Consider the following 13,118-nt stretch of genomic DNA (forward strand, 5'->3'; position numbering starts at 1 on the left):
TCAAAAACCAGAGGTTTCTAAAATTTCCTTTAAACTCTGTGGTCAGAGTTAATAAGTAAAACATCAAAGTGCAGCCAAACATCATCTGGGGAAAGGAAATAAGAGTAAAAATAAAATAATGCTCAATGATGCCCTTGAAGGGAAGCAAGATTTCAGAGGCTGAGTTTAAAGGAGAACCCAAAACAGCCCAAATGATGCTGAATTACAACATGTGCAAAGAATTAAAATTCAGTGTAGACTTGCTACTTTTTTTTTGTTTGTTTCCCATTTTTTTTTTTTAATTGTTGGGGATTCATTGAGGGTACAATAAGCCAGGTTACACTGATTGCATTTGTTAGGTAAAGTCCCTCTTTACTAAGTTATTATTCTACATATATATCTACAAATTTTATTCAAGGAGAATGTGCAGCCAGACCTCTTCCTCTTCCTTGCTCTTATTGGCTATGTTTTAGGGTATTTGGTTTTATCTTCAATGGAGCTAACTGAACAGAGAAATTCCTTAAGATTCATTTAGCCTGAAGGTTCCCTAAGCATAGCTTAAAAATCATAATGATTTGTGAGATATCTTGGGGCATCTTTCTTAATTTTAAAAGTTCAAAGCATGCTTTCTCTAGTTTTTAGATTAACAAATGTTTACTTTTATCCTATTTTATTTTTTCTTCACAGTCAACAACTCAATGCCCTTCAGTGACATACGTATGAGTTTTTAAAGACGCCTCTCAGTGAAGGATGGAAGACGCACGGAATGGTGTGCAGGGCCACTGGGCGTGGGGTGACCAGAAGGAAGCAAGTGCTCTGACCTGGGGGAGCACCGTGGTGACAGAGAGGAGGAGAATTATCAAGAGATATTCAGAAGCCCGACCCTAGAGGATTGGTCAGTGATGCCAGGCTGTGCACTGGAGTGGCAAGGAACGGGGGAAAGACTTGGACAACTCTAGTTTGGCAGTTGGTACTAATGGCACCCACTGGGACCAGATGCACAGCTTCAGGTGGTTCTTTTTTTAGCATCAATGAGAACAGGTGAAATTATGTTCTTTGTGCTAGGTGACATGTTTAGCTGAGCAAAGACGGCTGGCTTCATTCAGACTTTATCAAAAACCATTTCTGCCAGCCACTCAAGTTGGTGACTCAACTCCTCAACTGACTTATTAGTTCTCCAGGCATACGAATCTGAACTGCCCAGCACCATTAGACATTTCCTATACTGAAGTGGTTCTCAACATTCCCTACTACTGTATGTTATATTATCCCAGGGGTGGAGGAGAAGGGGTTAAAAAGCGCCAACAACAAAGTCCATCCCAAAACTTCAAAATCAGAATGTCTGGGGTCAAATCACTGGCATCACCATGTTAAAAATATTTTCCAAATGATGCTTATATGAAAACATGACTGAGAATTAAAGTGTAAATCCTCAAACCTTGAGAGTTGTCTTTTCTAGTGCCCTCATCCTCTCTCCAGTTGTGTCAGTAGCTCACATTCCACCTTGCCACACTCTGAGGTGGGGATGTGTCTGTACCTTCCATGATGTACAGTCCCTGGAGGCTGAAAGTGACCCTTCAGCCTTCGCTCACCCAGGCCTCATTAAACACGGGATAAACAAAGCAGAGTTCCTCCGCAGAGTGCAGTAGTGACTAATAGAACAAGAAGGGCTTGCAGTGGTATGTGGCCATGACAGAGTAGAAAAAGGTGAGCCATAGATGTTCTCCAGCAAACATCATGGGGACAGAGGCCAAAGCCCAAATCTCAGAGTGAAGGGAATGGCTCTGCCTTAATGAAGGTTACAGGTGAGTTAGGACCAGACTCACATTTCCACTTTCTCCTCACACCCCACCCATAGGCCACAATACTGCATACGCATCCTGAGGGATGGGAAAGGGGATGTATGGGCTAAGTCTGAACGCTTTTATGGGATACAGAGTGATATCTCCAAATGTATATGACGTGTAATGATCAAATCAAGGTGATTAGCATATTCATCACTTCAAACATTTATCATTCCTTTGTGCTAGGAACATTTAAAATTTTCTTCTGGCTTTTTGAAAATATGTAAGTTATTAAGAGCTGGGCACAGTGGCTCACACCTGTAATGCGAGCACTCTGGGAGGCTGAGGCAGGTGGATAGCCTGAGCTCAGGAGTTTGAGACCAGTCTGAGCAAGAATGAGACCCCGTCTCTAAAAACATAATAGCCTGGCATTGTGGCAGGCAGCTATAGTCCCAGCTACGTGGGAGGCTGAGGCAAAAGGATTGCTTAAGCCCAAGAGTTTGAGGTTGCTGTGAGCTATGATACCATGGTACTCTACCCAGGGCAACAGACTGAGACTCTGTTTCAAAAATAAAAAAAAAAAAAGGAAAAGAAAAAATATAAGTTATTGTTAGCCATATTCACCTGAACAGTGCTAAAGGAACACTAGAACTTACTAATTCTATCTAACTGTAACTTTCTATCAGTTAAGCAACCTCTCCCTAACCTTCCCTCCCAGACGCTAATAATTACAATTCTACACTCTATTGTTATGAACTCAACTTTTTTTAGCTCCCACATGTGAGTGAGAATAGGTAATATTTCTCTTTCTCTGCCTGACTTATTTTGCTTAATATAATATCCTCCAGGCTCATCTGTGTGGCTGAGAATGATGAGATTTCATTGTTTTTTGCATTTGAATAGTATTCTATTATGTTTCTCTACCACATTATCTTTTTCTTTGCATCTGTGGATGGACATTTAAGATGTCACAATAGCCTGTGTATCTTGGCTATTGTGAATAGTGCTACAATAAACATGGGGTACTAGTATCCCTTTGATAGACAGATTTCCTTTCCTGTGGATAAATTCCCAGGAGTGCCATTTCTGGATTGGTGTGGTAGTTCTATTTTTAGTTTTTTGAGCAAACACCATGCTATTGTCTATAATGGCTATACTAATTCACATTTTCACCAAGAGTATATAAGAAATCTCCCCTTTTCTGTGTCCTCACCAGCACTTTTTTGTTTTTTGTCTTTTTGATGAATAGTCATTCTAACTGGGGTGAGATGACACTACATTGTTGTTTTGGTTTTCGTTTCCCTGATGTGGAGCATTTTGTCATATATTTGTTGGCTATTCAAAATTCACCATATTTCATTTTAACTCTTCTGTGGAAACAGAAGCATGAGAATAGATTAAGAGATAAAAATGAAAATTACACCCCTAGACATATGACTGCATGAGACCACATGCTTTATACTGGATAGGTACACATTTGTTGAAACATCTGTAGAGTAGCTATACATTCTGGCCTTTATATAACACGTTAGGAACAAAGTGAGTGAGGGTAGTAAGTAGATAGATAAGCAGAGTGAGCGATACTCAGAGGTGACTCTCTGGATAGTGACGGCCAAGTGAAGACAAAGGAGGATGTAATTCTACAGGGCTGGAACAGGGGACAGAAGAAGACAAGGTCAGGAGACAAATTATGAATAAGGCAATATCAGAGTTGAATATTTAAGGATCATATTGGGTGTTCACTGGAGAAAGATGCCTCAGAAGAGGAGCATATTCTAGGCAAAGAAATCAGTCCCACAAAAGCAAAAGCATGAATGCTGGTGGAATGTTTCTTCTGCAGGGAACTAAACAGTATCAACAGCAATGAAGAGAGCAGGAAAGAGTTAGGAAAGAGGGCAGAGATGAGGGTAGTGATTGAGTGAGTGCAGAGTGCTAGGGAGGAGTTGTCAGGAAGATTTGGAGTCTCTTGAGATCCTAAGTGAGTGGCAGTTCCATTAATAAGGTAAGGCAAATAAGGGGAGAAATCGTTTTCTACACTTGTTGAGTTGAGGTTCTCATGATACACACAAACCAAAATATCTGGGAGGTCACCTGAAATACTGACATGCACTTCAGGAAAGAGGGCTGAGATAGACTGTAAAATTGAGATTTACCCTTGGCTAGTAGCTGGAGCTTTGGGAGAAGATGACTGTGCTCAGAAAGAATATATAAAGAAGGGAAAACTAAAGGCAGAATCCTTAAAAAAGATACACAAGAGAGAGATGGGCAGACCATGCTAAGAAGAAAGACAAAGAGTGGCCTCAAAGGGAGTAAGAAAAAGAAGCTGGGGAATGAGCAAGAGGGAAGAAGATGAGACAGTCGAGTGGATGACGACCCGCTTGCACACGGATTTAACAAAGGCCGTGGATGCCCAACGTATGTAGAAAGAATAGTTTCCAAGGACTGGTGGGAGTGAAAGTCAGACAGTGTGGGTTAAACACTGACTGGGGAGTGAGGAAGTGGAGACTTCTTTGTCTGAGCAGCATGACTGAACAGAGGGAGAGTGGGTGATGGGTTATAAACAGCAACAGAGTAGGCCAAAGCTACATAACTTAGCAAACCGGGTAATAAGGAAACAGAATACGCTGAATGTGCACAACATTAGGATTTATAACTCACCACAGCAATTCCTACTACTGCAGGAGACCTAATTCTTCCTTAGTGGCTGACTCTAAGAGTTAATCTCAGATCCCAAACCTTAGGAACATGGCGACTTTTATTATCTTTCACGTTCCGCAGTTACTGGTGCTTTGTTGCAGTATTTTTAGATTTTTAGATGTGATTGTATTAGTTAACTTATTACTGAATTTCTTTTTTTTTTTTTTTTTTTTTTATTTTTGGCCGGGGCTGGGCTTGAACCCGCCACCTCCGGCATATGGGACCGGCGCCCTACCCGTTGAGCCACAGGTGCCACCCCCTATTATTACTGAATTTCTAAAAATACTTCCTGTCTTTAAAAATAGTAAGAAAATAATGAGTAATATATTCACCAACATAAAAATATGTAGTTCAAAAGCATTTCCAAAAACACAGTAAGTTGCTAAGATCTAATCATGTTTCATATTATTTTCTGAAAATGGACTAAATATGAGACAATGTATCTAGATCCTTCCCTAAAATACTGATGATTTTCTTCACTTTCACAGTGATTAAACTGATAATTTTATTATCTCATGCCTCAGACTGAGGAGGTTACACTGTCACGTCTATATATACAAACTCTATAGAAGAACAAATGTTTCTAAGACATATGGAAATTCATATTAATAACAGTAACTGTCGGTTCAGGGCCCGTAGCACAGTGGTTATGGCACCAGCCACATGCACTGGTCTGGGCCAGCTAACCAACAATGACAACTGCAACAAAAACATAGCTGGGCGTTGTGGCAGGCGCCTGTAGTCCCAGCTACTTGGGAGGCTGAGGCAAGAGAATGGCTCAAGCCCAAGAGTTTGAGGTTGCTGTGAGCTGTGACACCATGACTCTCTACCAACGGCGACACAGTGAGACTCTGTCTCAAAATAATAATAATAATAATAATAGTAACTGTTTATCAAACAAGCTGACCTCCTTCACATATGATCAAGATATGGGACTTAGATTCCATCCATATCTTAGTTTTGCCCAGCTGACTAGCTGGGTGATAGCTTTAGATGTTTAACCTATAATTTTCATACCTGAGTAATAATGCAACCTTGTAGAAACTGCACTGACGTTACTTTGTGCTCTCTCATGCACTTTCTTTAAATAATTAGCTCGATGACTACTATAAAAATATTATGGGACGAAAACTTTTAGTTCCGTGTCCTTCTTTGTTTACTGCAACACACCCCCAAAATAAAGTCACTACCGTAACTGTAAGATCTTATCACCATTTAGAAACTTTTGGCAACATACTAACTGGTTAAAGGTTAGTAACACAAACACAGATCTTGTGAACATTTGTTTCAGTGTATGTAGGAATCCAGTTCTTGATTCTTACTCAGGTATCCCAGAGTGTAGAAAACTTCCATAATTTAAGAGATAACCCAACACAAGTACCACTGCAACAAAATCATTCTAAATATCTCTACAAGGCATGAGTACAGAAGAGAACCTGAGCGTTATTAGACATAATTAAAAAGATGACTTAAATTTAAAAGATAATTAAAAACGAAGATAATGTACTATTAAAGAGATGACTGTCCTTGAACCTTATAATAGCCACTCTGTCCCTATTATATGAATCTGGATCTGTGGATCATATTCCCACACACTGATCCTACCCATGGGAAGAGAGCACATTGTCACTAGGACTAAAACACGTCGGCCACAACACCTGTCTAGTCCACTGAGGAAACTCAATTATTTGTTACACAAGATAATAAATGGCTCAGGTTTAAATCGCCACACTTGGCCCATGGGAAAAGGTGCCTACTTATATTTACTCTCACTTTCTTATGAAAGATAGAACACAACTATAGCCCAGGATGAAGGAGAGAAATGAAGTGGGAAGGGAGGGGAGGGGGGAGGTTTGACAGAGGGGGGGTAAAAAGCGGGACCACACCTATGGAGCACATGACAAATCAAATCTGTCAAGTGTAGAACATAGATGTTTTGGCACAATAATCAAGTAAATGAGGTGTAGGCTATGTTGATTGGTTTGATCTAACCACGTCAGATTGTATATTTAAAAAAAAATCAGCACATTGTACCCCACATGTGCATGAATGTATTCATGATCTGTGTGTATTTGACTTAATAAAATAAATAAATAAAAATAGTCAGACCAATAAATAAATGGTTCAGTGAATACTACTACTTTCAGTAGAATCTTAGCAGATGAGGCATCATCACTTCTGAATTCAGTACATTCTGAAACAGTTGCAAGATATTCTGTTATTGATGCTATCTTATATGCTACCGGGTTAGCTTAGCATAGTGAACAGGATGTGACGGAGGAATAGGAAAACCTGCGTCCCATCCCAGGTACCTCAGAAGTGGTAGGAATGCCAATGACACTTGTAAAGCTTTTGTTTTCCCTTTGAAACTGGAACAATAACTGCCATTTCCTAAATGTGACTGTGTATCAGGGGAGACTGAATCATGGTCAACTAAGAATAGAAATGACATCAGAAATCAGAAATATGAAAATAAATAAGGAAGTTAAGGCTCAAAAAAAGTTAAGTTAATGATTAGCCCAAGTTCAGAGTAGTTAGTTGGGAAGCGGAATTGGAAGTGACTCATTATAATTATATAGATTATTGCTGCACTTATGTAGCAATTATACTATTATAAATAAAAAGTTGTTTTTGTTTTTTTTTTAAGAAATGAAATACTTTGAAGTAATGGCAGTGAAGAAGTCCATCATCCCTGGGAAGTGTTCCTCTTAGTTAGTTGGGTGCCCTAGATATCACCTAATCAAACCCCTACCTTGACAGATGAGAACTTCAGATTACAGTAACTCAAATGAGAACTGAGTTCTCCTTTTTCCAATAAAAAAGTTGTTTTGTATATAAAAATACCTCATAAATTATACAAGGCTTTAAAATGTAAGTAGTAGAGATGAAAGCTGAGATAAGACGATGATTGTGCCTATTTTGAGAGAATGAATGCTGAAATTGTTTGGAACTATGTGGCTTAATGATCCCCACAAGCATCTGTTTGTGTAAGCTATTTATTTATTTATTTACCTGTTTGTTTGTTAATGGTACAGGAGAATGAAAGCATGTAAGAGTACCTGCTTTCTGCCTAGAACTGAGGGTCAGGACTCAAGCCTACTAGGAGAATGAATTGGCTTTTGAGGTTGAAAAGTTTCCTATGAAATTTATTGTGAGATTCAGGAACAAAGTACTGCCCTCTGGGGTATAGATGTCTAAACATGATACTAAAAATTGCACTTTGGACATTAATATTATTGTAATCTCAACTGTGTACACAAGATGGTGTGATTCAAAAGAAGTCAGATTATGCATCAGCAATAATAAAACTATAGAAATGGAAGACTTTTATACTTCAAGGTCATTTTCCAAATCATTTATAACTTTGGTACATTTAATCTTTATGCCATTGTCAAATTAATATTGCTTAAGCAGAATTTTCTGCTGACTGTCTTCAGAATGCTTCGTATCCTTCCCCTATGCATACGGCATGAACTCTTTTGGCTTGCCTGACGCTTTATTTCAAAATACCATCTACATAGATGCAGTAAAATGCCTGAGTGGGGATCAGATATACCTAGAGTCTTATCCCGGCTTCACAGCTTCCTGGCTTTGTAACCTCCAGAAAATTCCACAGTCCGAGCCCCGAGCTAACTGATGCACTACAGGTTAGGTGGCATCTCTGTACAACGCTTGGCCCAGAAATGTGAGGAATAATAATTATACTGCTGATGTATGTGGTGTGATGAGGAGCAGGAGGAGGAGGGCCTTTTGTGTTCTTTGCCTTCTTTGCTGGTGCACAGGGTTTTTTTAATAGTAGGGAATGCCTTTTTATTTCTACTATGAAAACCTCACAAATTGTAAAGATGCAACTTAAACTCTACCTACCAAAGTCTAGCACGGGGCCTTGCAACAGTACTTCATTGTCATGATGGTAACTAAGAAGCAAACCTGGTATTAAAAGGACTTCTTTTCCTGGAGGAAAACATGGGTCAGATATCACATACTATTGCCTGTGTCATTAAGAGGCTACTTGGTATTTGCACTTGTGACTTTCCTTCTAATAAACCCTAAATACAATTGGTAAGTCTAAAATAGTATATACATGTATGTATGTATATGTGTGTGTTAAAATATCCCTTCACAATTCATCAGGTGGCTGTTTAGACTCACCCTGTGTCCATTTTAAATTCTAGAAACTTTGACTGCTGGGGCAATCAATTTCCCCCTCAAACTATGTTTTCCCACATACAATTAAGGACAAAATAATCAAAGGAAGTTCTGTGTGGAGAGGGGAAATATATTCAGTATTATTCAATTTCTTTTCTATGGTAGGAAGAACTAAATCAGTTCTCTGTTCTAACCCTATCAAAGAAATAAAAACTTTGAAGTCCTATTTCATGTGTCATTTAAATATTTGCCACTTATTACATGATATGATTGCATCTCACATAAACATGACCTCTTTCCTGCGTGCAGAAAAAGTGATTCTCTTTGATGACAAATGTGTTTTATTTGATCAGAAATCAAATTCCTGTAGACAGCTATGTGTGCACATGAAACTCACGATGCTGATGGATGTGTTACTTAGTTCAATGTAAGCATTTCACATTGTATATCGAAGCAGTAACCTGAACCCCATAAATGCATCCAGGTACAAAGTTATGTTTTAATGAAAAAGAATTAAAAAAAAAAAAGGGCGGCGCCTGTGGCTCAGTGAGTAGGGCGCCGGCCCCATATGCCGAGGGTGGCGGGTTCAAACCCAGCCCCGGCCAAACTGCAACAAAAAAAATAGCCGGGCGTTGTGGCGGGCGCCTGTAGTCCCAGCTACTCGGGAGGCTGAGGCAAGAGAATGGCGTAAGCCCAGGAGTTGGAGGTTGCTGTGAGCCGTGTGACGCCACGGCACTCTACCCAAGGGCAGTACAGTGAGACTCTGTCTTTACAAAAAAAAAAAAAAAAAAAGAAGAAGAAACTTACGGTGCCGAGGTCAATAATGAAGCAGTCGCCCTTGTTGAAACTGTCCCAGCTGAGGGGAACTTCTGTGGCCCTGACCACTCTCCGACCCTTCACATGCAGGAGCCTCTGGGCTGTTAGGTCATTCGTGAGAACATGATTTAGTCCAGATGCCACACCGCCAGCCTGATTAAGGAGGGGGAAACACAAAACCAAACAAAGAGGAAACTGATGAGGCTTCCAACCAGACGAGGCAAAGCATAAGACCACAGGTGGAGGTGCCAAAACAGGAGTTGGAGGTTGCTGTGAACTGTGATGCCACAGCACTCTACTGAGGGTGACAAAATGAGACTCTGCCTCAAAAAAAAAAAAAAAAAAAAATCTTCCTTATTTTCTGGTAAATAGAGTTTACTAACTATTGTAGGCCTGAGTATTTTTAACTTTAAGTCCAGACAGATGCAGTATTTTGACTGTATATCCTCAATCACAACAAAATGAAAGAATATAAAATACAACTACATAAAATTAGAGAAATGCTGAAGGAAAAAATTTGTATCAATTACATTTTCTTGTTATTATTTATAATTATCTTTTAGGTTTTTTTTTTTAGTTAAATGTTAGTAACCATTTATTTCCACAATTGATTACAAGGTAATGCACATAACTGAGTTTAGAGTATAAACAAAACTCTATCATTGATAGATCAAAGGCCTTTGTAATAAGGATATTTAGAATGAGGTTAGGCTGTATAGGTAGTGATTAGCACATCCTTTTAATTTTCACAGGCTTTAAATTGTCACCATTCTTCAGGAGAAGGCCCATATGAATAAAGAAGTCTTGTTAGTATAGATTAAATGTTGATTTCAGGACAACTAACTATAACCTCAAATTTTAGTCCCTAATTTTACAAAGAGCTCCACTTTTTTTGGCTTAATGAACTAAATAGTATAAAACAAAATCAATGTAAGTTTTCATCTCAGTAATTTGAATTTTTAAAAAATAAGGTGAAGAACATTGTGATTTGATAAAAAAAAAAACCTATAAGAATACGGTGATCTAAAAAAAGAGTTATAAAATATAGAGTAGATTTAGACTGAGGTTACACATATAACTTTCAGGTTAATTTCATTTTATTTATTTATTTATTTATTTATTTATTAAATCATAGCTGTGTACATTGATATGATCATGGGGCATCATACACTCGCTTCATAGACCATTTGACACATTTTCATCACAATGGTTAACATAGCCTTCCTGGCATTATCTCAGTTACTGTGCCAAGACATTTACATTCTACATTTACCAAGTTTCGCAAATACCCCTGTAAGATGCACCGCAGGTGTGATCCCACCAATGCCCCTCCCTTTACCCATCACCCCCCTCCCTCCCCTCCCTTTCCCACTTCCCCCTATTGTTAGGTTGTAACTGGGTTCGAGCTTTCATGTGAAAGCCCCAAATTAGTTTCATAGTAGGGCTGAGTACATTGGGTACTTTTTCTTCCATTCTTGAGATACTGTACTACAAAGAAGATGTTCCAGCTCAGGTTAATTTCATAGGGTGAACCAGCACAGTGATACACAGTCTGTAAAAATTTAACATTATTTAAAAAAATAATTTGTCTCTAATAGTTGATGCTACAATATACAAAAACTATATGTCGCATATATGACTGTGAGTAATTCTTCCATGAATATTATTTGCATTAGCCCTAGAAACTTCCAGTCTCTTTCTACTTTCACAAGGCAGGATAAAAGCAAAGTAGATGATGTGAACTAGCAGCACCATAAATACATGTTTGCTGGCTGATAGACGTCTGATGGTCCCTCTCCACCATCATGGCCAAGAGCAGGGACTAGTTCCGCTTGGGAAAGGTATGTCAGCTGGGCATTTACTATAAAGGTACATTGGTAACTAACACTCCTCTATAATCTCTTCCCAGCCCCTACAAGACTTTAAAGAGAAATGTTACAAGTTAAGCAAATGAGATAAGAAGATACTCAGAATGCTTCCTAGCCAAATCTTTACATTACATATGGCAACTAAATATCATTTTTTCAGACTTGGTAACAGTAGGTTCTGTCCAATTTTGCTCATTATAAATAGACACAATGCCATATTTTATAGGGTAATCCTAAATGTAAACTGTACCCCCATGTTTGAACCATTTGTACACGGAGAGAGCATGAGAGTATAACGACTAGTGGTTTAGATACTGGAGTCAGATGGTCACCCACTCACATACCAGCTCTGAGACCACGGCAAGTTACATGGCCTCCTGAAGCTGTGCCTTCCTTATCTTACTAGAACAAATGGTAGTTACAGAAACTGCAGTTCAAGGCTGTTTATATTAAATGAGCTAATATACATGAAGTGATTACCACATTCCTGTAAGCGTAGAACTACTAATGGGATGAAATTAAGCATAATATAATCATATTTGTTTTTCGGGATGTTAAATTATCTTTGCTCCCACATTTCTTATCAAATACTGTTGCAACTTCATGCATTGTCATCTGCTCAATGTCCCTCATGATAAGATAGTGGACTCATTTTCTTGCTGATAAATTTGAACTCCAAATATCATCTTTCTAAAACACGTTAATTTGTGGTGGCTTTACTGTTTGTGATGAGAAGATAATTATCCAACAAATGTAAAGTTATTTTTATCATGTCCACTTTTAAACATGTATCCAGAAATTTGATTTCAAAAATCCTGTTCATAGCTAGCAGGATTAATAACATAAATTTCTACTGATTGCTTATGTACTGTATATATATTTTATTATTTAATTTAGTCCTTAATCTTTATAACACCTGTATGAGAAAGCTGTTATACCCATTGCACGTTTGACGATATTCAGCACAGAAAGCTCAAGTACTGGCCCTAAAGCAAACAACCGTATGTTGCAAAAATGGTTTCAAATCTGGGATGACAGCATAGCACCTGCTTTTTGTAACTACAAGACCCAATTCACTTAACATGATGGCTTTCTTAACATAAAGGAAGTTTCAGGATCGTTTGTCATAAAGGAGCTCATGTCAATTTAAATGTGAGAGGTAATATTTTCATATTTAGGGTGGTTAATAGCCTGGAGTGCAATAATGATTTTAAGAAAGATAAGAGAATATATAAGTATTCTGTCCTGATTTCAATTGTATCACAAAATAGTCAACCAAGGCTCTAAATAGGTAAAGGTAGAAATAAATCCTGGCATCTTAATAGGCAAATTTAGAATTCCAATCAGAATTATAGTTTTGCTCTGAAGTTTCAGGTCCACACAAGGGTGGCATGTTCCAGGGGTGGGGCAGCCGGGCGCACAGAACGTCTGCTGGAGTATGTTTGATTTGGGGAACGCTTGCTTCTGCACTGTGTGTCTGGGGAGGTGTTCCTCACGCCCTGACTAAACATACAGGTGGGGTGGGGGCAGGAATGGTGAAGACGGCCAGTCTGCAAAGGTCACCGAGAGAATGCCAGGATCATCCTACCCTTTCCTGAAGCTTGTTTTAAAGAGATAGAACTATTTAGCTAGTATTCATTTTTGCCTGTTTATTTTCAGAAGTAAAGCCAATTTATTGGTGTTTTAAATTGTGTGTGTGCTTACAAGCACGTTTGAGTTTGTGCGGCTGAACCACACATATTTTCAGCCACATGGTTCATTTGCATAATTTCTAAGATCAAACCACTCTATTTGAGAAATGCATGTCTAGTTCTTTTTACTCAAA

General features: G+C 38.6%; 1 protein-coding gene across 1 annotated transcript in view; it reads right to left on the reverse strand.

Moving 5' to 3' along the window:
• The window catches only part of SCIN (scinderin), an 88,337-nt gene that overhangs the window by 65,957 nt on the left and 9,262 nt on the right, over positions 1 to 13,118 (reverse strand). Inside the window, exon 3 of the mRNA XM_053609508.1 lies at positions 9,417 to 9,578. Coding sequence (XP_053465483.1) covers positions 9,417 to 9,578 — 162 coding nt within the window. The remainder of the gene's footprint in view (positions 1 to 9,416; positions 9,579 to 13,118) is intronic.

The sequence above is a fragment of the Nycticebus coucang genome, chromosome 11, assembly GCF_027406575.1.
Source record: "Nycticebus coucang isolate mNycCou1 chromosome 11, mNycCou1.pri, whole genome shotgun sequence".
NCBI classification, from domain to species: Eukaryota; Metazoa; Chordata; class Mammalia; order Primates; family Lorisidae; genus Nycticebus; species Nycticebus coucang.